The 27,308-nt window shown below is 39.3% G+C and overlaps 1 protein-coding gene across 4 annotated transcripts in view; it reads right to left on the reverse strand.

Moving 5' to 3' along the window:
* Positions 1–2,279: 2,279 nt before the first annotated feature.
* The window catches only part of ST8SIA1 (ST8 alpha-N-acetyl-neuraminide alpha-2,8-sialyltransferase 1), a 114,968-nt gene continuing 89,939 nt past the window's right edge, over positions 2,280–27,308 (reverse strand). For 2 of the 4 annotated variants that reach the window (XM_074357917.1, XM_074357915.1), the window contains one exon: positions 2,280–10,244. In XM_074357917.1, coding sequence (XP_074214018.1) covers positions 9,758–10,244 — 487 coding nt within the window. In that variant the 3' untranslated portion in view covers positions 2,280–9,757. The remainder of the gene's footprint in view (positions 10,245–27,308) is intronic. The other 2 variants (XR_012504100.1, XM_074357916.1) reach the window with 2 other exon arrangements.

Below are 27,308 nucleotides of genomic sequence, written 5' to 3' on the forward strand. Positions count from 1 at the left end.
TGTTTGTTTTTTGCCTTAGAACAATCTTTTGCCTGTGATGGAGGCAATATCACTCCCATTGAGAATGAATGTTCTACGTGACATGGTAAAGGTTAGTACTTGTTAATCCCATAGGCATAACATCCTTTCTACACTTCTTTTACTATAAAATGTGCCCTTAGTCAAAAGGATGTTGCATGTTGTATAAAGCAAGATGACACATAAGTTGTTCTGTAAGGTCGTAGATGGTGGTGATGGCAGAAACGTTGAGGAATGACAAATCCAGAACAGATGTCTGTTTCAGTGAGAACAAATTGCTTGCTGCATTTCCATGACGGAAAGCACCGAAAACACTCTTGACCTCTCAAGGCATTAACTGCCCTAGCTCAGTCTTAACCTTTATAGGAGATCCAGACAAAACAGTGGGTTGAATGAATACCAGTTAATCTCTTTTCTCAATTACTTCAATGCTTTCTCAATAAGCTTCTTTACAGAGTGGTTTTGGTAGCAGGTATGGAGGTTATGCATGGAATCAATAATCTGGCTTCCACCACTGCTGAGTGCCCAGTCAGTAAAAGCATGAGCCAATGCTGAACCTGCAGTATAAAATTGTTTCCCAAGAGATCAGTAACCCACCTGGTGAGATGTTGATTATGGAGGACCCACCAAATGACAACTCATACTCTATTCTTACAGTCCTCTCTTCCTCTCCAAGCAAAGGTCAGAATCTTCTTGACTGAAGTATCTTGAGATCAATAAACTCTTGACTGCCTTGTAAAGTAACTTTTGATTGCATTGTTTATTATGAAAAATTTCCCAAATATTGAAGCTGATTTTTTTAATTCATGCCTGGAAACTATGACTCTTGTGGAGGAAGGAAAAAGCTTTCAATCTGCATAAAAGAAATAACAAAGGGCTTGTTTTTCCATATTTTCAAAATCCTAGAAACTAGATAGTATGTCCCAGAATTACAGAGGTTAAACATAATTAGACATGGCCTCAGTTTCATCCCCTGGTTTCCTGATCATTTGCAGTGAACGTCACAAGATTCATTCAATCATCCTACATTCTTTAGTTCTTCATGTCATCAAGAATCTAACTGTATATCCAAATAATAAGTTTTCAAGCAAAAATATAGTCTGTGACTTGTAATTACCCGCCTTTTAGGTTTAGGAATTCTTGAGTAATTAATGCCTTTGGATTCTTAATATCTGTTTTTGAATGCTGAAATCGAAACAAAGTAGAACAGAAGGACTCAGTAATATCCAGACTTTTAAAACTTAATGATAGTTGGTGAAAACAAGTGAAATCTATTTTCCTCATGCGAGCTGAGAATGGGTTACAGTAACCCACATTTATGCTGGAGCTCTGCCCTTTTCGCCCAAATGATTCAGCTGAACACCATGAAGATTTAACATGAGGTAACAGAATATCCTTTCCTAAAACAGCTGTAGTCCCACAAGCTGTTATGTGAGAGTGAAGTCAGAGAATTAATAAGCAGAGCTGCACAAAGCACCTTGATCAATTTCTAAGGAGAAATGTGCGGTAAAGGATGGACCAAGGTCACTTCTCCTGCTTTCTCTCCCTCTGAGAAAGTGGCAGAACGGGGCCACCAGAGCTCAAGGGAAATGGGCGTTTGAAGCAATTATCTAAATAATTCAGACAGGAAGGCACACGTGGGCTTGTCAAAGTCACTCTATGCGAGCAGAAGGGGAATCTAAATATTTTGAATCTTGTTAGCAATTTATTAAAGTATCTCTAGGACACACACACTGATATTGACTCATTACGTAAAGGAAAAATTTTATCCCTGGAAAAAGTAGGTATATCATGTTAAATAAATGCTCGATTTTCTTTCTACTTTACTTTGCCCAGTAGATAGTGCCTTTCACCTGCGTAAGAGCTGTGAACAGTGTTCTTATATTCTACTCGTAGCATTTATAATTCTGCCTTTCTAAAATAATTTTCTTACTAAGTAAGCAGCGTGAATTTTCACTGGGAAGAAAAAAAATTCAGTATAGCTGATATGGATACAAAATTTTCAAATATTAACTATTATATTTAAAATAGATAAACAACAAATTTCTTCTGTATAGCACAGGGAACTATATTCAATATCTTGTAGCAACTTATGGTGAAAAAGAACATGAAAATGAGTATATGTATGTATATGTATGACTGAAACATTATGCTGTGCACCAGAAATTAACATATTGTAACTGACTATACTTCAATAAAAAAGAAAAGGAAATAGAATTACCCACATGCTGCTGGGAAATAAAAAGACTTCACAAGCTATAAAAAAAAAAAACCATTTTATTCACAGGATACATTTCCAAAATTTCTCCAAGTAAGGGAGGTAGAGAAATTGAGACTTACTGAACCTTCTCAGACCCGCTGTAATTACAGTGAACACAGCAAAGTAAGAGACATGGTTTTACAGCAAACCTCCTCCTATGACATTGCATTTAGATTCGGTGGAAAGTAACAACTCAGCAGAACCAACAGAGATACCGTCTTCTCAAGTCACACTATTTAAAGTACCAGTTAAAGTTTTTTCTTACCTGCTACATTTTATATGGAACTAAAAAAAGAAAGAAAAAAAAAAATAAGAAGGAGAAAAGAGGAGCATTGATTCCCTCCCTCCCCCAACCTCCTGCCATTGGAGTTTGGCTTTATTAGGAAGAAGTAATTCCATGTACATTTCAAGTGATTTTGCTTTTATGGTCTAATCTAAAATCTTTTCCAGAATTACTGCATCCATGGACTTTTATTCAGACTACACTGTATGAGAAAGAATATTTGAACTTTTCTGTTTAGCTCCAGTCTCTGCAAGCTTGCACACATGGGGAATAATATACAACGTGCAATTTTCGAGTTAAAGAGAAACTTTCTTTTTTCAAAGCTTTTGAGACCAGCTAGGTTGCATAGAAGAGTTCTAGTAATGTTCCAGACTTTTAAAAAAAAATTAGGCAGGCTTTTTGCTGGAGCTCTCCTTGTCTGTTGTTGCCCCTTTTCTTCTAGTGTCTCTGACTTTACTGTACCCCACTGGCCATCAGTCATTACAAATTGTGAATCCTATATACCATGAAAGCGATGTCTCTAGTAATCTACCAAGTCAAGAAAGCCCAAAGGATTGGCGCTGAAAAATGAATGAGAAACAGAAAAAAAAATTGTTTCCTTGCTTCCATGAATGCTAGAATTCTCTGGAAAAACAAACATTTTGAGTCCACGTGTCCGCCCGTGGCTGCCACCTAAGGCTTTGCCAATGAGAAGGTTCTACTACTTCAACAAAGGATATTTACAGACTGTTATCAGACGTCTCCAAGGCCTAGACTCTATTGTGCATTTATATAAAATAGTCACATTCACTACACTTAGAAGAGTTCTTGCTGATGATAAAGATACGACTTGGAACAAACGTGGTTACACCTCTAAAGTGACAGGGTACATGAAGGAAAGACATAAGGAAATGGGAGCCAAGCCAGAAAAAGTTAAGGCACCCTCTGCCACCCCCCTCCAGGTCAGCCATCTCTCTCTTTTCAATGGACATAAGTGATGCAAGGGGCGTGTTGTGTATGTGTGTGTGTGTGTGTGTGTGTGTTTACACTAGAACGTAGGGGAGAAAATGCATCTCTGCTTGAGTAACAACGAATATAAAAGCCTTTTACTGAGGTAACTGTGGGAGCAGTGGACTAGAGCTAACTCTGCATAGCGTATGACGACCATGTTTCACAGGGTCAAGTTCAAGGTGACACTTCCTACCATTGCCACCTGGTCATGACAGGAGATCTTCCATTCTGGGAGATGGAAGAGCGGTGTCAAGATAGCAGTGTTTGTCTATCCAGGCTCAGACGTCAAGGAAAGCACAACTTAGAGAGGACAGGGAGGGGGAGGCGTTCAGACCGTGAGGGTCCAAGCAGGTGAACAGGTGCCACTTCTGCTTTCTTCCAAGCTTCTCACAATCCGGCTCTCATGCCGCCTCCTCCAGTGTCTTTCCATCATTGGCCATAACAACTGCATGACAATATGTTTCCTTGAAAATGTTTTGAAAAGGTTCTATTCTTGGGACCGTCACAAGGACGATAGCCTCTGCTGCTTTCTGCTTCCCTGCATACTTAAGATCCCTTCTACTTAAAGTTGTGATTTTTAATCTTTGTTATTTTGGTTAAATCCTTTTTTTTTTTATTGTAATTCTTCATTTCTCTTACTGTGTAGAGAAAAACAGACCTATCTATCTCCTGATTTTCTCTCTCCTGGATAAAAATCATGTCTTTTAGACGTTTATTGGTATCATGTGACACATAAGCTTTTAAAAGCTAGAGAAAAATCTAATTACACAGAATCAGAGAGAGATATGATCAATATGTTGAGATATTATTCCATAAAACTCCCAGGGAGCTTTGCATCATTGATTATATCCCACAGCTCCAGCAGGAAAGCAAACCAGAAAGAATTTTAGCCCAATGTAGAGACTAATACGAACACAGGAGGTCGATAAATGAGTGGCCATAACCCAAAAAGAATTCCTCTTTTGTGCTTTAAAAAAAAGTTATAGTTAGGGGCTTTGGCTGTCATACAAGTGCTCACGGGCATTTTTAAGGTAATTTATAAGAATTTATATGCACTCCTTATTGGTTAGAGATGAAGAAATCAGAAATGCTGGCACCAGAAAAAATCAGAAGAAGGAAGCAGAAGCATATAATTTTTTTCCTTATCACAATGGCAAACAGAGGTTGGGTTCTGTTTGAATGAGTTTTCCATTCACACTCTTACTTCAATCTCTCACCTCTTGGATGTAGGTAAAAAAATTCAAAGACAAGCCTAGGCTGAGGGTAAACCCCTAGTATCCATTTTCTTATGAGAGGAATTAAAAAAGATGACAGAAATTGTAGATTCAAATACATCTCCCTCCACTTATGAAATAGGAATCTCACAGCACTCAACCTAAGCACGGTGCTTTCATATCCATAAACAAAGAGTCTGGGCTTCAGAATGCCTGTGGATTGGTCTCCAGGGCTTTCAAAAAGGCTACATAGGAATTTGATACCTTCCCAACTTTAAGAACTCAGAAAATGCATCCAAGTGTAGGGGGGAAGCTCTCTTTTTAGGGCCGTAATTATGTCAGAATGACCAGAATTCTGTCACAGGACACTGAAATTTAGGGAGCACAAGTTTAAGACAAAAAAAAAAAAAAAAAAAATTTAAGGCAGTGTAAAAATTTAAGCTTCTCAGCGAATTTCCACGTCAACTCTCTAGTCCACACGGCCACTAGCTCAACCTGGAGCCAGGCCAGCGACCTTGGCAGTGGACTAAGATGGATAGTGCTGGAAAGCCAACGCCAGGGGCAGAGACTTCTCCGGGCCTTTGTATGCTGAGAGCTTGGGGGCTGGTGTCTCCTTTCCACCTGCCTCGTCCCCGCCCTAGCACGCCGGTCACCGAAGCTGCCATAACTGCAGGTCATATTCAGTCGTCGTCACTGCTCACTTTGTAAGAGGCTTGGCCTCAGCTGCAGGTGCCTCCGCGCCGTCTGCCCACGGTCGACCCTGCTGTGTCCAGATCACCAAAATCATCTCAGAGTCGACCTCGGCACTGGAAAGATGAAGATGTAAAAAGCACAGGATTGTTCTCCTGCCCTATTCTTCCACATGCTTGTCCTCAAATTCCCATAAAAGTCCTTATCGCTCGTGATCCTTGGACCTCCACACACAGAGCAGATACTACCTGGTGGGAAAGTTCTTCATACAACCCAACAAGCATCTCCTGAAGTTTTCAGCGGGCTGACATTTTTCCCTCTTAGGTCCCTCCTAACAAGGATCTATCCGTTAAAAATTTCACAAAGTCAGTATTTTTAAACATAGAAATTAAAACTACGAAAGGCTGATTTCTTCCAAACAAATAGGAGGTTGTATATAATAAAACTGCAAACCTACCATCATTGTTGACAGAAGAAACATTATTGATATAGTTCCTATTTAAAATCGTCTGAAACACTCCTGCCTGTAAAGCTTTTGACTAATCTCAGGATATTTTTGGCAAATTCAGAATCCAAGGATTTCCTCAGTTATTTTCTGTGTAGACTTTTTTAAGCCATGTTGCCCATGGCTTCAGGTACCAGTTACATTTAACCTAAAGAAGGCTTTTAGCCAGGAAAAGGACATAAGACATCGCAAAGCCAAACACAGGGTGCTGTTTGAATACCTGTCATTAAGGATCATTTGTATGATTTCTGGATCATTTGCCCTTGTTAAAAAGAGCTGAAAATGAACTATACAGAAACACAGTACAGGAAGCACTCAGCTTCTTGTGTTACCCGCGGTTGAGATGCACAAAGTTGTATAAACTGACAGTCAAATACGCTATGTAAAGCCAGTGTCCTCTTCCATGTAAAAATCTTTCATATACAAAATTACTTCCTTATAGAATGACTTAATCCTTCAGCCATCTTAATTTTCCCAAAGTCTAATTAAAATCAAACAGAGATCATCATTACTCGTGATCCTTGGCATCAATGCAATTCTCAAATTGAACCTAATAAAAATGAAAATTCACCTCAGGTGCTCAATTTCAGTCTCTTCAAGCCCTCTTTTATCCCCACAGAGCAACCTAATTTTTGTCACTAAATAGCAACTGAAAAATTAGACTGATGTTGGAGGGAGCGTGATACCTTCTCTTGGCAGCTGCATCGTAAGTGATGAAACATTTTCTTATTGAAGTGTATCTATGACAACATGAATATCTTTTCAGCTGAATCTTAAAGGGTCAGTAATATTAAAATGTAATCAAGCAAACTTGGCAAAGAATGAGGTCCAATTCTGAAGGTCTCAATTTCAAATGAACAAAATAAAATAATGGGAGTTTAGAATTCAACTTCTTAATAATAATAGAGTATTCCAGAGTGCTCTACAAGATCAATCTAGGGAGATACTCACTTAGGAACACATGTATCTCATTAAGAATGGATATACATAACTGTATGCTACACACATGTACAAACACACACACCACACTCCTAGGTTTAGATACATCTAACCTCAGAAAAGGGACTATGTATGGCATTCCTATGAGCTGTCACTGTAAAATAATGCCAAACTGTAACCTAATCTAAGAAAATATTCTCATTAAATTGTAGTCATACTTTGAATGACATGAGCATGTCTGTGTATACTTAAGTACAGACAGTATGATGGAACAATCTAAATATCGCTTTGGTCTAATCCAGGGTTTTTCAAGCTTGGCACTATTGGCATTTCACAGCGGGTAATTCTTCGTTGTGGGGGACTGACCTGTGCGTTGTAGGGTGTTTAGCAGGATCCCTGGCGTCTCTTCACTAGATGCTGGTAGCATCCTCCAAATCGTGATGATCAAAAATGTCTCCAGACATCACCAGATGTCACCAGGCAGGGGAGGGGAGTCACCCCAGTTGAGAAGCCCTGATCTAATTCCCCAGCATCATTCAGGCCATTTCTGTTTTGCCTTTCAGAAGCCCCAGATTCATAGACTAATTGTTGTACAAATCTATTGCATAAACCTATCCCAGGAATCACAACGAGGTGTAAAATGTCCAGAAGGAACCTTCAGTGGAACTGGGATTGCATGGGCTTTAGGGCACTCGCGAATCCCATTCTAACAATTAAAGTACTCCTTTGAGTGACACATATTGTAATGAAAATTTATATGTGTTTTTCATTAGCCCTTTTACATTTGGATAAAATGTATAGGTAAAAATGTATTCCTTTTAACGTAATTATTATTAACAACAAATAGCTCAAAAGAGGAAATATATTCAGGGTTGCATGCATAGCAAATATTTAACACAACTCACCCATAGCAATTTTTCATGACATTTTTGCTGCCGAATAGGATCAAAATAGCAAATGAGCCCTGCACAGAGTCAATACTCTCAAACTCTTTTTTAAAAAATACTCTCAAAATCTTAACTTTCTAAGTATCAATATAATCTGTGTTATGTCAACCAGTCATATTTGACTGCTGATCTCTGTAATTCAATCTTATTTAGAAATTGCTTATTCCAATGATGTAGAATTTTTCCAAGAGCTTTGTTACCTTGATATCTTTTAAATTAACCCACGAAACCTGCCACCTGTTTTAGTCTATATTATATCAACCACTAAAAAGGACCAGAAATTGACACATTGTAACTGTACTTCAATTAAAAAAAAAACATAAAAAAAAAACCCGAAGTAGAACTTTTGGGTACAGTTTACCTATTTGGTGACCCTTAAAAGAATATAGTTAGTGATTTCCAGTGTCTCCTTTTAGATTAAGGCATCCCAAAGCACAAAGGTTATGTGACTTCCTTTATCTTTCTCTTATATGTGAGCACATCCAGCTGCTTGTAATCTGTCGACAGTTTGTGTGCAGTGTGTCAAAGCTGAAGTAACAAGCTTTCTAAGCAGTCCTACCTGCCACTAAGGGAATAAACAGCTGCTAATTCCTTCCCTTTACTGGTGTGAACCATGCCTTGCGTGACCACGCTCACCGCAGCGTCCCTTGTGAGGTGCTGGGAGGGCGAGAATAAGTAAAACAGCTCTGCTCACGCGGGGTGACTTGGGGAGAAGGCGTGCATCTCGTGCTGGTATGAGCATTATAAGCAGCACCCAGGAAGCTGGCCAGTTTCACATCAAGGTGTAGCAGGTAGTGCCTATTGCATTTGTGGCTTTCCGACACGGGTTCCAGAGTTTTGTTCATGTAGCTTTGGCTTCCACAGTTGCACGGGAACGAGCTTTGTGTAACTGTGTGTGTGTGAGTGGACATGAATGTACACGTGATTTATGTACGCCCGCATGGCCTCCATCTTGGAGGGAACATACCACGGTGGATAGAAAAAGGGACACGCCTGTCCAGCCTGTCCAGCCCAGAGACTAAGCTTTATGTCAATGTGCTTCACTTCATCTCCGAGTGTTAACTTATAAAGACAATTATGTTGCTTTGCAAATAAATAATGCACTCACGTCTGTAGTTTGTTTGCACCAAAACAATAATCGTAATGCAAAAATGCAGACCTAAAATTGAGTTTATGCCCTAAATTCTGAGGAGGGAAAGTGGCTTGTCATCCCGACTATGCGTCAACACAGTCTAAATTCAACAATGCTAAGGAGGCTTGACAGAAGAGGAGGAAGGAATTCTTATTTAACACTTTTTAAGTGGAAGGGAGGGGAACTATAGTTAACGTAGACTTGGTTCGACAAATCACAATTACCAGCTGTAGTGTTTTGTATCCATGTTACTCAGTAAGGGATTTTTTAAATCTACCCCATCACCTACTCACTGCCCCTAAATAGGGCAAAAATAAATAATAATTTTTAAAAAACCTATAGTTCTAATGTTAGTCTTAATAAGAGAGTTTGTTTTTTGTTAAGCCAGTTTGTGTTGATAGTCACTACCACCTTCACCCTGCTATTTCCTTTTTTCTACCTTGATTCATTCCTCAGTTTCAACAATTAGAGTTTCGTCTTGTTTGCGAACCGCACAGTCTAGACCGGAACCGTGGAAACATGTTTTACCGACATCATCTCATCAGCATGGCACTAGTTAGTTACAGATCCACCCTGTGCTATAAAATATTTCCTGGGACGGTTCATTTCTTTTTTGCCCCTCTAAGCCAACAGTAAACGTAGAGTTTCCCTTGGGGGGTTTATTGTTGTTTCCAAGTGGCTCATGCTAAGCCATGAAATGACCTGACCATTTCCTTTAGGAGTCAAGTAGAAAACCTAACAAAAATACCCTGGCTCGGTTCTTCCTGTTTCCACGGTCCCTAGGACGTGGGTGGGAGGGAGGTGCCCTCACACGGGTCTAGCTGCATTCTCAGTGCACCAATTTTATGAAGATACCAGAGTTGGAGGAATTCCTCCGGCATGGCATGGAAGCCGGAAAAGGGCAAGACATTATCATAGTAGTGGTGGCTGATGGGCTCTTCGCGCATGTTCACAGAGAAGGGCCAGAAGCCGTAGGTGACCACCTCCTCGCAGAGGCCCAGGGCCGCGCTCACCAGAAACAGCCCCGTGGACAGGCGCTTGGCACGAATCCCCCTGCTTTTCCAGAACTTCCCGATGCTGCGCAGAAAGTTGGGGTTGGCAAAGAGCACTGTCTGACTGGCACCCACGTCTGACAGTGTATAATAAACCCGGAGGGATGGCTCTGTTCCCGTCTTCATAGAAAAGGCAGGCATGTAGATGTAACTGTGGTTATAGATTTTCATGTTGTCCACAAACGTCTTTCTGGACCACAGCAGGTTCTGAAACCTATTAAAGAGAAGAGGCTCAATTAAACCTGGAGAAAATAAACTCATCAAAACCCACCCTATCGTTTTTCTGATGGCCCTGAGAGCTCATATCAACTCAGCAAAAAACCTTGAAAAACACTTTTTGGGGGGTATTTAAAATCCTCCCAGAACTTACCAATCATTGCTCATCAAGTAGCCTGGCTTTCCCCCATCCCAGCATCTTAAACTCAGGTTAAGACTCCTCAGTGACATTCCCTCTGAACTAAAATGCATTGGACATTTTGTTCTCTTCCAGGATTGATTTGCCTGGAATGGGAAAATAATTTAACACTCATGAATTCACAAGGGTTGTGGGTTGTTGGACAGGATTTTTGAGAAGAAGCTCCTTGTGTGGTAGACATAAGCACAGGGCTGGTTTCCTCATCTGCAAATCAGAAGAACCACTTTTAAGATACTTCTTGCAATTCTGATTCTTTAAGTATGCAGATTAATCCACAAATGCTGTTACTGTAATATTGCATGGAAAACAAAAAACATTACTATTATAAACTGACACTGAGAGTTGCCCACAGTGCTTGCTGCAAAGAACTCTACTTTCCTATGTTCTGGCGGCTTGGATACCATAAAAAGAGCATCTCTGATTCAAATGTATTCAACTAGAATTGACGGTACACATCCTTACACGTCAAGCATAGGGGAACTAAAATTGTAACAACCAAATTTTTGGTCTCAAAAATTCAAATGCAATTTGTGGAAACAAAAATAGAAATGAACACACTATCATGTTCTAAGGGCAACTGTGGACATTTGTATAAATTACTATGCAATACAGATGGAAAAATCTTTAAGTCTGCCTTGGGACGGGAAGTGTGGTCTGAGAAAGCTTCCGAGAGGGGGTGACATTTGAATACATCTCCTTAGGGGAACATCAGGAAGCATAGCAACGAAACTAAAAGGGACACTTTTGTCACAGGAAGGGTGCACCGTGTACCGACGAGGAGTCCGTGTCCCTGGAACGAGCGAGGCAGGAATGGTGGAGGCAGGGGTTGAAGTAGAGGCACATTGCAAAAACCCTGGTGTGTCTCTAATTTGTTTGGACTTCCCTCTGTGGTCCAAACAGAGGGAGTGCTTATAGCATTTACCATTTGGATTACAAATATTTCAACACTTGTTCAGTTGTCGGTCTGTGTCAAAAAAGGTAACTCGGGTCACCTGGGGAAGGAAGAGGCTGGTGGCTGAGAGAAAGGCCTCTGGAGTTAAGAGGTTGTTGATGAAGTTCAAGTTAAAAAAAGACAAAAAATCAATGAGCGAGGCAACTTCTTCTTTCACCCAAGGGCGTCACCCGTCTTGGGTGATGTGCAGGTGGAGAAGCAGCAGCTAAAGGTGGAACCGAGCCACAACCCACAGAGGGAGGTCTGGCCTGACACGCTGGCCGGGCTCATCATGAAAATGCAAAACTCAAAGTCAGAATATACAAATCCACAGGGTTTGACGTCGCAATCAGTGTTATTACCTCTGCCTGCCAAACCCAAAGGAAGGGAAATTGCTCAAGTTTTCTTCGTGCCCTTGATTCGGCAGTCTGCCTGAGCATCCTCCCTGCACCCTGACTGATACAGAAGTGAGGACAGGGGTTGTAGGTGGGATTACTTTACCGTCTAAGAAGTCACGGAAGCACATGGAACCATACTCCGGAGCTGGGCCAGTCTCTCCTGCATGAAATCCTGCCTCCCCAACTCCAACAGGCTCTGCTTCGTCATCCTTCCATTCTCCCCACTGCCCACCCGTGGAAGCTGCTGTCTCTTCCTGTTCACGAATGCTTCCCCAGTCATGCGGTCACACCCTGCAGAGAACTTCCTACTTCGTTTGAACTATGGTTCTCAAACTTTGGTTAGAATAACCTGTTTCACAGATTCCTGGATTCTGATGAGAGCAATCCGGGGAGGTGATTTTTATCCAGCGCTCCCTGCCGATTCTGATGCCTGTGTCCAGGGCAGTGTACCTACTTAGGAGATCAAAGCCATCAGTGTGAGCGGTCTAGCTCTCTGCATCTCTCCCTCAGCGTCTCTTTCTTTACATCTTCTAATTTTACCCTCGTTGCATTTCTAAGAGGAAGAAGTGCTCCCTCCTCCCCTCTGTCTTGGAACACACTGTTTCACACTTCCTAAAGAACTCCTGTTTTGAAGTGGTTCTGCCCTCTTCAAAACATTCAACCTCTCCATCTCTACTGAATTATTCCCTTCTATCTTTTAACCATGGCTATAACTTAATAAGAGAAAATTGGTCACATGCCCAGACTGTTCCCAGGGCTCCCCGCTGGTTCTCTCATTCCACCATCAACCTTCTAGAGCCATGAGTACATGTCTACTTGTTCCCTTTCTTGCATCCATCCCCTCCCTCCTTATTGCTGTGCAGAATGGCCCCTACCCCACGGGGCTCTGCTGCCTGATGGAACTGATCCCTGTTTTTGTAGTGGGCTACATACTAATGAAAATTACAGACGTTGCCAATAAAAAATCAGGGCAATCGATTTTGTGTTCCCTGTCTTAAAGCTGACTGATTATTCTTGAAGAAGGTAGTCTTTCTTCCTTGCATTTTAACTCTGGAAAGGAACACACATCTTGGATTTACTATACTCCTAATTTCATTGACACTGTTGAAAAAACAGCCTATATATTATATTGTATTTTTTTTTATCTTCCTCATTCTTGAGAATAGCTCAGAATAGTTGTATACTGTATGAATGGAAAACTATTAAATAATAATTGAAAAAAGAAGAAAAATAAAACCAGATCAGTCAATAAATTAAAAATAGAAATGATTAATATATACTGAATATGGGAAAGCAACTGAAAAAATATAGCAGTAGAGTAGAGCACAAAGCACAGAAATACAGCACATTTTAAAAATGAATTTAATATGCGATAATGAGAAGAAATTGATGAAATTTTAAGAATTAGTTAACAAACAATGCCAAGATAACTAGTTAATAATTTGGGCATTTGAGGGGAAATAGATTTATACTTGATGAGAAAATTACAAAAAAAAATTCAGGGTAAATAAGATAAACATTTAAAGTCTACATTAAAGAAAACAAGAAAACTAAAGAAAACAACTGTGAACTTATCAGACATTTACAAAATATCTACTACAAAGGAGATATTGACAGAATTATGTTAAGATATGAAATTGCATCACCATGAAAAATAAGGCAACAAATGAAAAAAGGGAATAACTCTCAGCTGACATGACTAATAGAATGTTTTCTTTTTTAAGTTTTTGGAGGGGAAGCTAATTAGGTTGGTTGGTTGGTTGGTTGGTTTATAATGGAGGGACAGGGGATTTAACCCAAGACCTCATACATGCTAAGCATGTGCTCTACCACTGACCTATTACCCTCCTCCAACTAACAGAATGTTTTTTTGTTTGTTTGTTTTATTTAAGTACAGTCAGTTACAATGTGTTGATTTCTGGTGTACAGCATAATGTCCTAGTCATGCATATACATACATATATTCGTTTTCATATTTTTTTATTAAAGGTTATTACAAGATATTGGTCATAGTTCCCTGTGCTGTACAGAAGAAACTTTTAAAATCTGTTTTTATCTATAGTGGCTAACATTTGTAAATCTCAAACTCCCAAATTTATCCCTTCCTATCCCCTTTCCCCAGAAACCGTAAGATTGTTTACTATGTCTGCGAGTCTGTCTCTGTTTTGTAGATGAGTTCATAGTGTCCTCTTTTTTTTTTAGATTACACATATGAATGATGTCATATGGTATTTTTCTTTCTCTTTCCGGCCCACTTCACTCAGAATGACAATCTCTAAGTCCATCCATGTTGCTGCAAATGGCATTATTTTATTCTTTTTTATGGCTGAGAAATGTTCCATTGTATAAATACACCACAACTTCTTTAACCAGTCATCTGTCAGTGGACATTTAGGCTACTTACATGTCTTAGCTATTGTAGATAGTGCTGCTGTGAACATTGGAGTGCACGTGTCTTTTTGCATTAGAGTTTCTCCCACATATATACCCAGGAGTGGGATTGCTGGATCATATGATATGTCTATTTTTAGTTTTTTTAGGACTCTCCATACTGTTTTCCATTAGAATGTTAATATTGATAACATTATAGTCTAAATATATTGTTACATTGACATGAAAATGGACAAAAACAGACAGTTAAAAGGAATTGCAACTGATGAGGAGTGTTAAAATGCTTCAGGTTGCTAATCAAGATGCAAACTAAATAGAATCAGGGAAAGTAAGGGTCCAGCTCTCTCTTCCTATAGAAAATCTCCAGAAATGAGAGAAAAGATGTTTTTTAAAATCTACATGTATCCTGAAAAAAGAAAAGGCAAACCTTCGGTGAGACCCCAAATGTGGAACTTCTCCGAAAATGGAAAGCTTACAGAAGGAAAGTAGAACATACACTAACTCACCAGGCATTGTTCTCAGAGGCAGCCGTGCCCTATGCCTTAAGGCAGGAGACAGTGAGGAAGGTGGGTGTCTTGGAACGATCAACAAGGTTAATGTTCAGATTATGGGGCAGCAGGGACACCCAAGTGGGCTGAACCCTAAGATCGTGTACTGGCCAACTCTCACTGTGTGTACTGGGGAGGAAGTGTCAGCCTCTCGGGAGGGAGAGTGGCTGTGGGCTGAGATATCTGGTCCTGCGCACGGGAAACTGGGGATTCTTTTGCCTGCCAGGCTTATACCAGGCTTGATACTAATGGACCAAGACTATAGATAAATGACATTTGGGAGTTACCCAAGAGAAAGCTACCTTTCCACCTTCTCTTCAACTGAGAGTGAAGCCCATCGGTCAACAGGTCCAGCCTCTGCACAGGGCTTCCAGTCCCCAAACAAGAACAGAGACTCAGGATCAGAAGACACTGAAGGAAAGCCTCCAACACGAGGGTCAGAGAACAAAATGGAAAAACAAAAGAACTCAGGAAAAAACAAGGTCTTTAAAAAGGCAGAATAAAACTCTCAAAAATCTATAACTAGTTTGTTTAGAAATATTAATAGTTATTGTATCCACGAACTAAGACTGGGGTGTTATAAAAAGAAAAAGAACATTAAGGTAGTAAGAAAGAGCTATTGGTAATTAAAACATGTAACAACAGACGGATTCCGGTAAAGGAAAGCTCCAGAAAGAGAGCTACACAGCAGGCCGAGGAAGCCATCGATCAGATTCTAGGGAGAGAAAAAGACAGTTTCTGAAAGGGTATCTCAATAGCCAACAAGCACCCCTGACAGAGTAGCATATTGGCAGTAATGAAAGAAGATTTGCAGCTTTAATGGGAGTCTGGAGATGAATTAGTGACTGCTGCATGCAACGCCTTTACTTACTCTGGGGAAAAATGAAAAGTTGAACTGGATATTAAATATTTGTAATAGACTTTTTGTCCCAGATGTGAACAGTACTCAGGTGGACACTAAGGTAAACACTGACTACTGATTTTGCTTGTGATATATTGGATTGAGAGGTCAGGAACGTGGAAGTGTGTATGGGAGAGCGGTGCTGCGAGGAGCATTTTAAGACAGAAAAGAATCTTAATTTTTCCATAAGAAATCAATAGGTAAATGGAAAAATTTTCAATTGTAATTAAGCATGCTGCTTTCAAACGTAAGAAGACAAAAAGTCAGCTAGAGACGTTGAAGGTCTTGGAACATTTCTTGGGGAAGTGTGAGATAGGAGATTGCTGCTTTCCATTATAAGCTTTGTCGTATTACTTGAATTTGAAAACTCTGTACACATATTATTTTCATAAAAATGGGAATTAAACTTTTTGACTCATAAAAATATAAAGCAATGTGTATTGATCCAATGAATATTGCCCAAAAAATAAGTAAAGAAACTTTATGTACCTAACAAGATAGTTTCAAAATATATATAGTAAAACTGATAGACAGATATTCACAAATCCAAAATCATGTCTTCAATTTTAAAATATCTATTACTTTTAAAGACAAATAGAAAGTTTCTAAAAATGACCACATATTATGTCACAAAAGGAAATATATAATATGGTATCTATAAATATATTAAAACAATTATCATCATAAAGCCCATATCATCTGATCAAAAATGTAATAAAATGTGAAATGAATGACATAAAAATACACATACTGTACAGGAAAGCTTAAAAAAACATATTTCAAGCATGTTTATAAGGGGAAATCTGTCAATATTTATAGATGATATAATTACCTATCCAGAATATACAAGAGAACCATTTGAAAAATTATTTATTAGAACGAATAAGGACTTAGACAAGATCAACTTTTAAAAATCCATAGTTAAGCTAGGATAGGGAAGAATGTCCTCAACTTGATTAAGAATATCTATAAAAAATCTACACGTAACATCATACTTCACAGTGAGAAACTGGAAGCTCTCCCACTAAGGTCAGGAGCAAGCTGAGGACGTCCCTAAGTCAGGGATCTCATCGACTGGGAGTCATTATCAGTACAATTAGGTAAGAAAAGGAAATAAAAGGTGTACAGATCAGGAAGGAATAAATAAAGCTATCTTTGCAGATCACACATGTCAAAAATCTGAAAGAACTGAAAATACTTCTGGAATGAAAAAGCGATTAGAGCAAGGTTGCAGGATTATACAAGGTTAATATACAAAAGTCAATCGTTTTCCTATATCCCAGCAATAACAAGTGAAATTTGAAATAAAAAACAAAACACACCTTACACTACCAATCTCCAAAATGAAATACTTAGGCATAAATCTAACAAAATATGTACAAGATTTATGTGAGAAAAACTATAAAACTCTAATGAATGAAACAAAAATCAAGGAACTACATAAATGAAGAGATATTGCATGTTCACAAATAGGAAAGACTCAATATTGTCAAGATGTCAGTTCTTCCCAGCTTGATTTATAGATTCAACGCAATGACAGTCAGAATCCCAGCAAGTTGTCTTGCGGATATCAACAAATTGATTCTAAAATTTATACGGAGAGGCAAAAAATTAAGAATAGCAAATACGACATTGAAGAAGAATGAAGTTGAAGGACTGACACTACCTGACTTCAACGCTTACTGTGAAGCTACAAAAACCAATACAGTGTGGAACTGGAAAAAGAATAAACAAATAGATCAATGTAACAGAATAGAGAGCCCAGAAATAAACCCACATAAATACAGTGGGTCTTTGACAAAGGATCAAAGGCAATACAGTGGAGCAAAGATAGTCATTTCAACAAATGGTGCTGGAACAAGTGGACATCCGTACGCTGAAAAATAGATCTAGATGCAGAATTTACACCCTTCACAAAAATTAACTCAAAATGGAACATAAACCTCAATGTGAAATGCAAAACTATAAAACTCCTAGAAGATATTGGAAGAGAAAATCTAGATGTCCTTGGGTATGGCGATGACTTTTTAGATAAAACACCAAAAGCACGATCCACGAGAGAAGTAAGTGATAAGCTGGACTTCATTAAAATTAAGAACTTCTGCTCTGGGGAAAGCAATGTCAAGAGAAAGAGAAGACAAGCCACAGCCTGGGAGAAAACACATGCGAAAGACACATATAAAGAGCTGTTATCTAAAATATACAAAGAACTCTTAAACTCAACAATAAGAAAGCAAACAACTCAATTTAAATAATGGGCCAAAGAGTTTTAACAGACACCTCACCAGATGGCAAATAAGCATATGAAAAGATGTTCCACGTCATATAATATCAAGGATATGCAAATTAAAACGAGATGCCACTCCACGTCTATGAGGACGCAAAATCCAGAATACTGACACCACCGGAACGCCTGTGAGGATGTGGAGCAACAGGGACGCTCAGTCATGGCTGGTGGGAAGTGAAATGGCACAGCCACTCTGGAAGAGTTTGGTGGTTTCTTACAAAATTAAACATACTCAACGTACTCTTACCATATGATCCAGCAATCACGCTCCTTAGTACTTACCCAAAGATACTGAAAACTTAGGTCCACATAAAAACCTGCACACATATGTTTAATAGCAGCTTTAGCAATAGTTGCCAAAACTTGGAAGCAACCAAGATGTCCTTCAGTGGGTGAATGGATAAAGAAACTATTATTTCCATACAGTGGAATCTGATCAATGCTAAAATGAACTGAGCTATCAAGCCATGTAAAGACAGGGAGAAACCTTAAATGCATATTACTAAGTGCGAGGAGCCAATCTGAAAAGGCTGTAAACTGTATGATTCCAACTATATGACACTCTGCAAAAGGCAAAGTCATGGATACAATAAAAAGATCAGTGGTTGGAGGGGGAGAGAGGGTTGAACAGGCAGAGCATAGAGGATATTTAGAGCAGTGAAAATACTCTGTATGATACTATAATGGTGGATACACATCACTATACATTTGTCCAAACCTACAGAATGTACAACACCAAGAGTGAACCGTAATGTGCACTACAGACTTCAGGTGATTATAATGTGTTACTGTTGGCTCATCAATTGTAACGAAGGTACCACTCTACCGGCACATGTCGATAATGGGGGAGGCTATGCATGTGTAGGGGTTGGGGATACATTGGAAATCTTTGTACTTTCCTCTCAATTTTGCTGCAAACCTAAACTGCTCTGAAAAAAAATCTTTAAAAAAACCCTATAACTTCCCTACACATGAACAAGCACCTATTTAATGTATGTGTGTATACATACACACACACACACATATCTCTCAAAGATTTTATTTGCAGTAACAACAATGCCACAAACTCTGTCTCTGCCTATTCAACTCTCCCTGACTGACAACAAGCTGACAACAAATAAGAATGTTCTCAAAAGTATGTCTTTTTCCAGCTGCCTCCTGATCTCTGTCCTTCCAATCATAGCTGATTTCTTATCTCAAGTCACCCGTACTCTCTGGGAGATTTCATTCACTTTCATTTCCCAAACCAGGACCCAAACTGGTAATGGAGTGGAAAACACGCTTTTAAAACAGACACTCAGCATTTTAACAACAGAGTTCCTTGTGAAAAGAGAGCTCTTTTTGTTTAAATGTAGAGGGTGCTTTGGGTGTTGAAGGTGAAATCCTATAAACATTTCCTGGGAGCAGAAAAGGAAATAAATGATAAGAAACCTCTCCTGCATACGTAATTAACAGGAATTTGGGAGAAGGGAGAGCCAAAGGGTGAGACAAAGGGAGAAAGAAAGAAAATGAAGAGCAACAGTACTCTTGGGAGGCTAGAGAGTAGCTGTAACCCACCACGTGGGACATTCTCAGGGACAAGGTGGTGGAATACTTTTAAGAACAGAGATGTCAGCTGTTCAGTTTTTATGTTCTTTGCTTGATAGTTCTTTAGTGTCTCTGCTCTCTCCCCTCAAATCTTCTATAAATTCTGCTACATATACATAATGCCTGTGGGAACAGTGTTCTGGAAAAGTTAAGGAAGGAAAGCTTTAATCCCTGCCTGTGCTGATGCAGAGCAGGAAGAGGGGACCAGTCACAGGAGATGAGGTGAGGAGACATGTAAACTGAAGGTCATGAAAGGAAACAGGTCATCGGAATAAACAATCATGTAAATTTATGCTTGTGAAAATTCCCCAAATATTGAAGAGAGCATTGAACTCTCTGGCAGATACAGGATAGGAGTTCCAGGTCAAGCTGAAAAAAAAAAAATCTCAAAGGACAGGATGACCTCTACTCACATCTCAACTCCTAATGATGACCTCCCAACCTCTGGCTCCAGCCCATTTCTCCCACATTCCAAAATGACCTGGCACAACAGCAGAATGTTTAAGGGTGTAGACCTCTGAAGCCCTATCGCCTACATTTCAATCTTATCTCTAACTCACACTATGAGCTTGGTCAAGTTTCTTCAGCTCTACGTACTTCAGGTTCCTCATCTGTAAAATAGAGATACTAGTTGTATCTAGCTTAGAGGGACGCTTTATGACATGAATTAATACTTGCAAAGTATTTAGAAACGGTATCTGTCCCATTGTGAGCATTCAGTAAGTATTAGCATTTATTATTACAACCAATAGACTGCTGGCCATTTCCATTTTGACTCATGTACCCACTCAACAACTGAGCACCTGTTATGTGCCAGGCATTGTTCTCTGCACTACAGGACAGAGCAGTGAACAAGTGAGAAGAGGCAGCCAGTTACCAAAAAATGGACACTACGTGGGGAGTGCCATGAAGAAAAAAAGCAGGATAACAGGAAAACAGAGGGTGAAGGTGTAGCTATTATACTCAGAGTGATATTTTAACAGAGTTCTGGAGAAAACGAGGCAGCAGGTCCTGTGGAGAACTGTGGGAAGCATCTGAAACTCAGCACTTCCCCTTCATCATCTTTGCAAAGACCGTAATCCTTATCTGAACAAACGGTACAGCCATCCACCCGTGACTCCACCCAACCATAAAGCATAGATTCCTTCCTTTCTCGCAGCTTCTGTGCCCAACTGGTCACCAAGTTCGCGTTTTATAACATCTCTTGAGTTTACTCCAGACTCTACTTCTATTACGTTCAGGTTGAGCCACATGAAACGGACATTCTACAGGTCAAAAACAGGTGAAAATTGGCATGTGCTCACCAAATCCATTTTGTTTTCCTCCAGAGAGTGCAGAAGAACTCTTTCCCAGAATTGCTTGTGGCTAGGTGGAGCCACGTGATATGTTCTGGATAGAATGCCTGTGTGATATTTCTAGGCTGGACCCTAAAAATCTCTCCCTCATATTCAATTTCTGCTCTAGTCCTCCCTCTGTCAATAACACAGAATAAACTGGACACAGTCGAGGATCCTACAGCCCTAAAGGAATGGTAAAACCACTGGATGGAAGAAGTTTAGGTTCATAAATGATAGCCTAGAGCAGAACCCTTTCCCTTCCCCATGTGCCCTCAAATTATATGCGAGTGAGAAAGAACACTTTATTGTATTAAGCCATGTTGGTTTGGAGTCGTTTGTTACCAGAATTAACCCACCCTAACAAATGCACCTCCTCAGTGCCATAGTTTCAGATCATCATTGATGCTCCTCTATATCATAGCAACAGCATCCAAACTGATCGCTCAGTCTCCAATACATACTTCCCAAGGCTCCCCAAGTCACTGTCCCAAGCCCCAATTTGACCATGTCATGCCCCATCAATGGGGAGTTCTTCAATGGCTTGTCCTCAACTTGTCCAAGCAATCTGGATATTCAAAACCTTCCGTGATAAAGCCCCTGCCTACCTCTGCAGCCTCTCCCTTTGCTACTGCTCATCAGCACGCTCTGCCCTTGCCCGGCCCAACTACCTGACATTCCTCAGATGGGCCATGCCCACCACGTCTCCAAGCCTTTGCACACGCTACGCCTTCTGAAGTCAACACTCCATTGCCCTATTAATTCCTACTAATCCTTCAGGACTCAACTCACGGCATCTGCTACAGGGAGTTTTCCATGACCCCAAGCCTGGATTAGGTAGCTAACTTTGTGCTCTCTGAGCACGTTGGTTTTATCAAGCTACTTATCATTTGTCATGTAATTACCTCTTTAACTTTTATGGCTCCTTTATTGAATTCCTTCAGAAAAGGCTAATGCCCTTTATCTTTGTTTTCCCTAAGCCAAAACCCTGTACCTGACAAGGTGTAGGCATTCATTGTGAATAAATGCGTACAGGAATGAGTCAGTTTCTTAGCATTTCTGCATCTTTGTCACAAATGCATTTAATTCATTCCAAAATATGCTACAGGACAAAATAAAATGCTTTTTTCCAGTAATACTGAGAAAATATAAGAGATACTTTTGATTGCCTTTACATTTGTCAAACAATACTCTCTTTCACTGGTTTTTATACAAACTATTCCCCTGTCTTAAATCAGAAAATGGGTAATTAGAAACTGAACAGCACTCTAAAATACAAATCTCTCATTAGAAGCTAGTTCATTTTTTGTAAACAGAATATGGTAATTTTTGACAAACATCAAACCCTCTAAGAATCACAAAATCATTTTTCAATCTCAGGAAACATTTAGAAAAATTTCACTGTTTTCCAGGACAAATAAAATTGTGCTTGTTTTTCTGATCAGAGGTGTTCCTCTTTTGTGGTTTCTCTTTTGCAGCTCTCAGAATAGCAATTATATTTATTTCTCTAAGTTTCCATGTGAAATTAAAGCCATGCTAACTTTAAAAACAGACACTGATTCATTTTGAGACATAGGAAATTAAGTGAGGTATATTCTAATCTGTGGAATGTCACCATTTAAGTGAAATAATATGGCCATGTTGGCGCAGAGGAATAATTGCAGATTCCATTTTAGAAGCCACCTGAGTTTGCCATATTTGTATCTTACAAAAATTTTTAATATAGACGATGTTCTCAAATGTGGTGTCCAATTGTAGCAAGAGTACTTTGAGAAGATTGCACATTCAGCCTCTTCCACAAGCAAACCATGCAGCTATAAGCAAGTTATTTCATCTCCTTATGCCTCAATTTTTCTCACCTTAAAAAAAATAGAGACGACAAGAGTAGCTAGTTACAGGGTCGCTGTGAGTTCAGATGTGTGATGCACTTAGAATAGCGCCTGGTGCATAGGAAATCTTCTAATTTTCACTCTTTCATCATCTTCATCATCACCATTGCCATTGTCATCATCACTATGAACACCATCATCATCATCATCATCACTTCTATCACTATGAACACCATCACCGTTATCACTATGAACACAATCATCATCACCATAATCACCATCATTATGAACAACATCATCATCACCATAATCATCATCACTATGAACACCATCACCATCACCACCATCATCACCATTAACACCATCATCATCATCGCTATCACCATCACCACCATCATCACCATCATCATCATCATTCATCCTCTCCTCTCTGTAAGAACAAGTGATGAGAAACAGATTCTTAAAAGAACTCCAGAGAAATAAACAGTATCTTCAAAAAAGCAAGTTATAAATCAACAGAGAAACCAATTCCTAGGCAGGCTCTGGCTGGCATGTGTTTACACAGGCATTACTAGGATACTGAGGTGAGTGTAACTGTACATTTGTCATTTTTCATTATTTTGTGAAAAAAATTTAAATACTGACTGATATTACAAACTGTCAGTGAATACTTAGAAATAACAAGGAAAGAATAAGGGTCAGTGAAGATGGTCAATTTCAGGTAGTGTGTCAAAGGTTTACTTAGAACAGAAAAGGGGATATTAAATAATCTTTTCCTATAATCTCTATAATCAAAAAGAAAAACGCTAAATGTAATCAAAGCTTTATAAGAGAATAAGATGTCTCCAAAATATTATAAAATGTACCGTCTCTATTTTATTACAAAGAATTCATCTATGCCCTCCATAATGTAATTTAAAACAATTAATGGAACCATTTGCATCTGCATGACCACTTTTAATGTACTGCACATTCATTCTAGGCATCACATTTATTTAATTAATGCTATATTCCATTATTCAATTATTATCTAATTAAAAATTTTGCCAATAAAATCACTGCCATAAATTTAAATACCATTCAAATACCACAATGTGTGAACTGAATAGATGTATTTTTAAATAGCACTGAATTATGCTTTTCTCTTTACAAAAGCAAAACACGGTGATTCTATAGTTGTAGACAAATTATGAAATAAAAGTAAGCACAAAGAAGTGTGTTTGGAATCTAGTAAACGTTCAACAGATACATGCTGAATGACAGAAGGAAAAATAAAACAGTAATTACATAACAATTCCACCCTCAGAGATGACCTCTATTAACATATTGATTTCCGTCTTTCAACACACACACACACACACACACACACACACACACACACACACACACACACACACACATCGAAAAACAGGACTGAAATTTACACACAACTCAGCAAAGTCAAGCCTTTTTTCCGCCTACAGTGGCCTTCATCTTGTTCTGGTGGTCCCATTCTTACTAATGGCAGGCAAAAGCCTTAAATTTGTCCATTAAAAGTAATTCAGTGTCTTCTGAATTAACAGTCCCTGGGGTAAACGTTTCATCCATTTAAAATGCACAGCTCCTTCAGAGCTGGTTTTCCCCCTTCAGGAGGTCTCCTCCTCTGCCACCATTTCCTCGTAGAAGTGGTGGACCCTTTGGCCATCTCTAACGTGGTGTGGTTGACCTTGCGTGGTCCTTGGGGTCCGGCTCTGGTGTCTCCGAGGTGTGGCAAGTACCTCTGGGTATTTCTGGACACCCAGCCGGCCCACCACTACTCAAGTCTGTGACCCGCTCTGTTGTCCCAGGAATCCACAGATGCCTTTCCCCAACCTTGGACCTCTCCTTCTCCATCAGTACTTTAATTGTCTCTATATCTTCCTACTGGAAATATGGAAGTGTCATGATTCCCAAACTGTCACATGCAGGCAATGGAGAACTGGAGATTTCGTCTCAAGCCCCACCCCTACATGCTCTCTTCAGCCACTTTTAATTGACCTCCCACACCAAGATGAACTCCACTTGGGCTGCCGGTCTTCCTGGAGAGGCACACGGTCCTTTCAGACCCACACCCTACTCCTCCACACTGTTACACCCTCTCTCTCCAAGGTATGCCATTACCTGGAAAACTGAAGAGGAGGTGTGAGGACAGATGGGGAAGAAAGGGAAATGGAGACAGAGAAAAGAAGAACACAAAACAAAGGGACAGGAGGAGGAGGGGAATAGTAAAGTGAAAAAGAAAACAGAACAGCACGGATATTGGAATTTTCTTAATACCATGTCCTCTAATTACAATGTGTTAGGATAACAGACCTGATTTATATGAAGGATGAATTTGGGGGGAAAGTTCTTTGATTTATTGTATCTGTTACTGGGTCAATTTTATTTTTTAACATGCTAGTCTGTATCTTTTAGCATCATCCTGAAGGGGTTTCCTGTAAGAAAGATAAAGTCAGGTGATCAACAGTTGGTGTGGTGCAGAGTTTGAGAAACAAAGAGACAAAAGGAAGAAAAATCGCTCCCTCCCCTCTTACTGACCCCATTTCTTTATCTGCCACGTGGAACAGAGGGGGAAATAGCAAAGGGTGGAAAATAGCAAAGAAGAGGAGGTGAGAAGGTGTGTCTCACTTGCTCTCTGCAACTTCAAGGACTAATTATACACTCACTTCATCTCACCTCCAACTCTTTCAAATCATGGACTGAAAACAGCCCCAAACCAACCTCGGGAGACGGCAAACCAGCTGATTCTGCGGCTAGGCGAAAACAGAGACTAAGAGTTAATTATATTACAGTTGTTGAAAACCGAACATCTATTTTCATTTCACATGGTGATTCGAGTGTTCGTGGATTACATCAGCTTTTAAAGTACACCGTCTTCCCCACTTACACCTACAGGAGATGTGGGGCAAACAGACTTCTTCCATTTCTAGTTGTCCTCAGGCACTGCCTGCCTGTGCTAAAAAGTATTTGATAACAGATTTTATGTGATATATACACACAGCAGTCATTCTACAATCTCTTTCAAATATAGTTATTACTAATATTCTCTTCCCTCTGTTCAAAAATGAAAAAAAGTAAAAAAGAAAACAGAATAGCATGGATATTGGAATCTTCTTAATACCATGTTCTCTAATTACAATGTGTTAGGATAACAGATCATATGTATTTATATTAAGGATGAATTTGGGGTGGGAGGAGTTCATTGATTTATTGTATCTGTTACTGGGTTAATTTTATTTTTCACATGTTATTCTTGTATCTTTTAGCATCGTCCTGTAGGGGTTTCCTGTAATGAGGTGGGGCAGTTAAGCTGTTCCTCAGAGGAGGATCCTAACTAATGTAACAGTCATGTACTTTCACATAAACACCACATATATTTTTTTACATTTTACCTAAGACCAACACATACACATGCCCCGAAATTAATATCGAAACAGCTAACTGTGCTAAGCACGCTACTGTACCAGCAGCCACAACTCATGGCGGCTCTGAAAAAGCCAAGTTTAGAGGGAAACTAACAAGCACGTTCTTATTTCTTTAAATCCGAGAACAGCAAAACAAATAGAAATGGATATTTATATTCTATTCATTCATGTCACTAATTCCGGTATTTATTTAACAAATGTTTGTTTGTTTTGAAGAGAAATGAGGATTATAATAAAGTTAATTTATGACCGCTGAAGAAAAGGTAAAACTTATATTTAAGAAAAAGAAATCCCAGTCTCATGCGAGTGTTTAACACACTGGCCTATTTCTCTAGAATGCTTTGTCTACTGTATCATATTTTTACACAGTTGAGATCTTACACATATCTTCTATTCCACGCTTTTTTGAAAAAAAAAATGTTAAATCAAAAGTATTTCCAAAATCATTTAAAGCCACTGAATGCATTTCTTACATTTTGGATGTTTAAGGTGTGGCAAATACATCGACTGCCTCACATAATATCCATTCCAACCTCCTTCTGTGCCTTCTGCTCAGCGGCTGGAATGCTAAAAACTGCATCTCCCTGCCTTCTTTACAGCTAGGTTTCCAGCTGTGGTGTAGGTTCAGCCAATGAGATGCATTCATGTGTCTTGAATTCTGAATGGAATTAAATGAGGAGAGAGAGACAGGGTCCATTTCTAAAGTCAAATTCGGACTGAAGTAGCAGGAGTCTGAAGCCAGCAGCTGACACTGTGGCTTCTCAGGGTGACAGGTGGCTTCCTGCACCATACTCTTGATTACAGCCAAGTTCCGCACTGTGGTTTTTGGAGTTCTCTGTTCCTCCACGTTCCGTCAGCCTCCCGACAATTTTAAAATCCATTTAAATAAACCCCTTTATGCTTAAGTGAGCTAGAAAGGATTACACTCTCTACAAAAAAATCTTCAACAATAGGATGTTTCTAATTGTTCAAGATAATACTTAATTCTCTGATCTTTTTTTTTTTTTTTTTTGCTTTCTACTTCGTGCTTTATGAATTTCAAGACCACCATTGTAGGATTTCAGAAGTGTCATTACTAATTCAAAAGGCAGGAACATTTTTAAGGCTCTTGATACATGTCAATTCTTTTGTTTGTCTGGAAGAAAAGAAAATTGCGCTAATTTATTCTCCCATGAGAATATGCATCATCATTGTTTTTTCTTCTCTTTATTTTT

The sequence above is a fragment of the Camelus bactrianus genome, chromosome 34 (assembly GCF_048773025.1).
Source record: "Camelus bactrianus isolate YW-2024 breed Bactrian camel chromosome 34, ASM4877302v1, whole genome shotgun sequence".
Classification (NCBI taxonomy): domain Eukaryota; kingdom Metazoa; phylum Chordata; class Mammalia; order Artiodactyla; family Camelidae; genus Camelus; species Camelus bactrianus.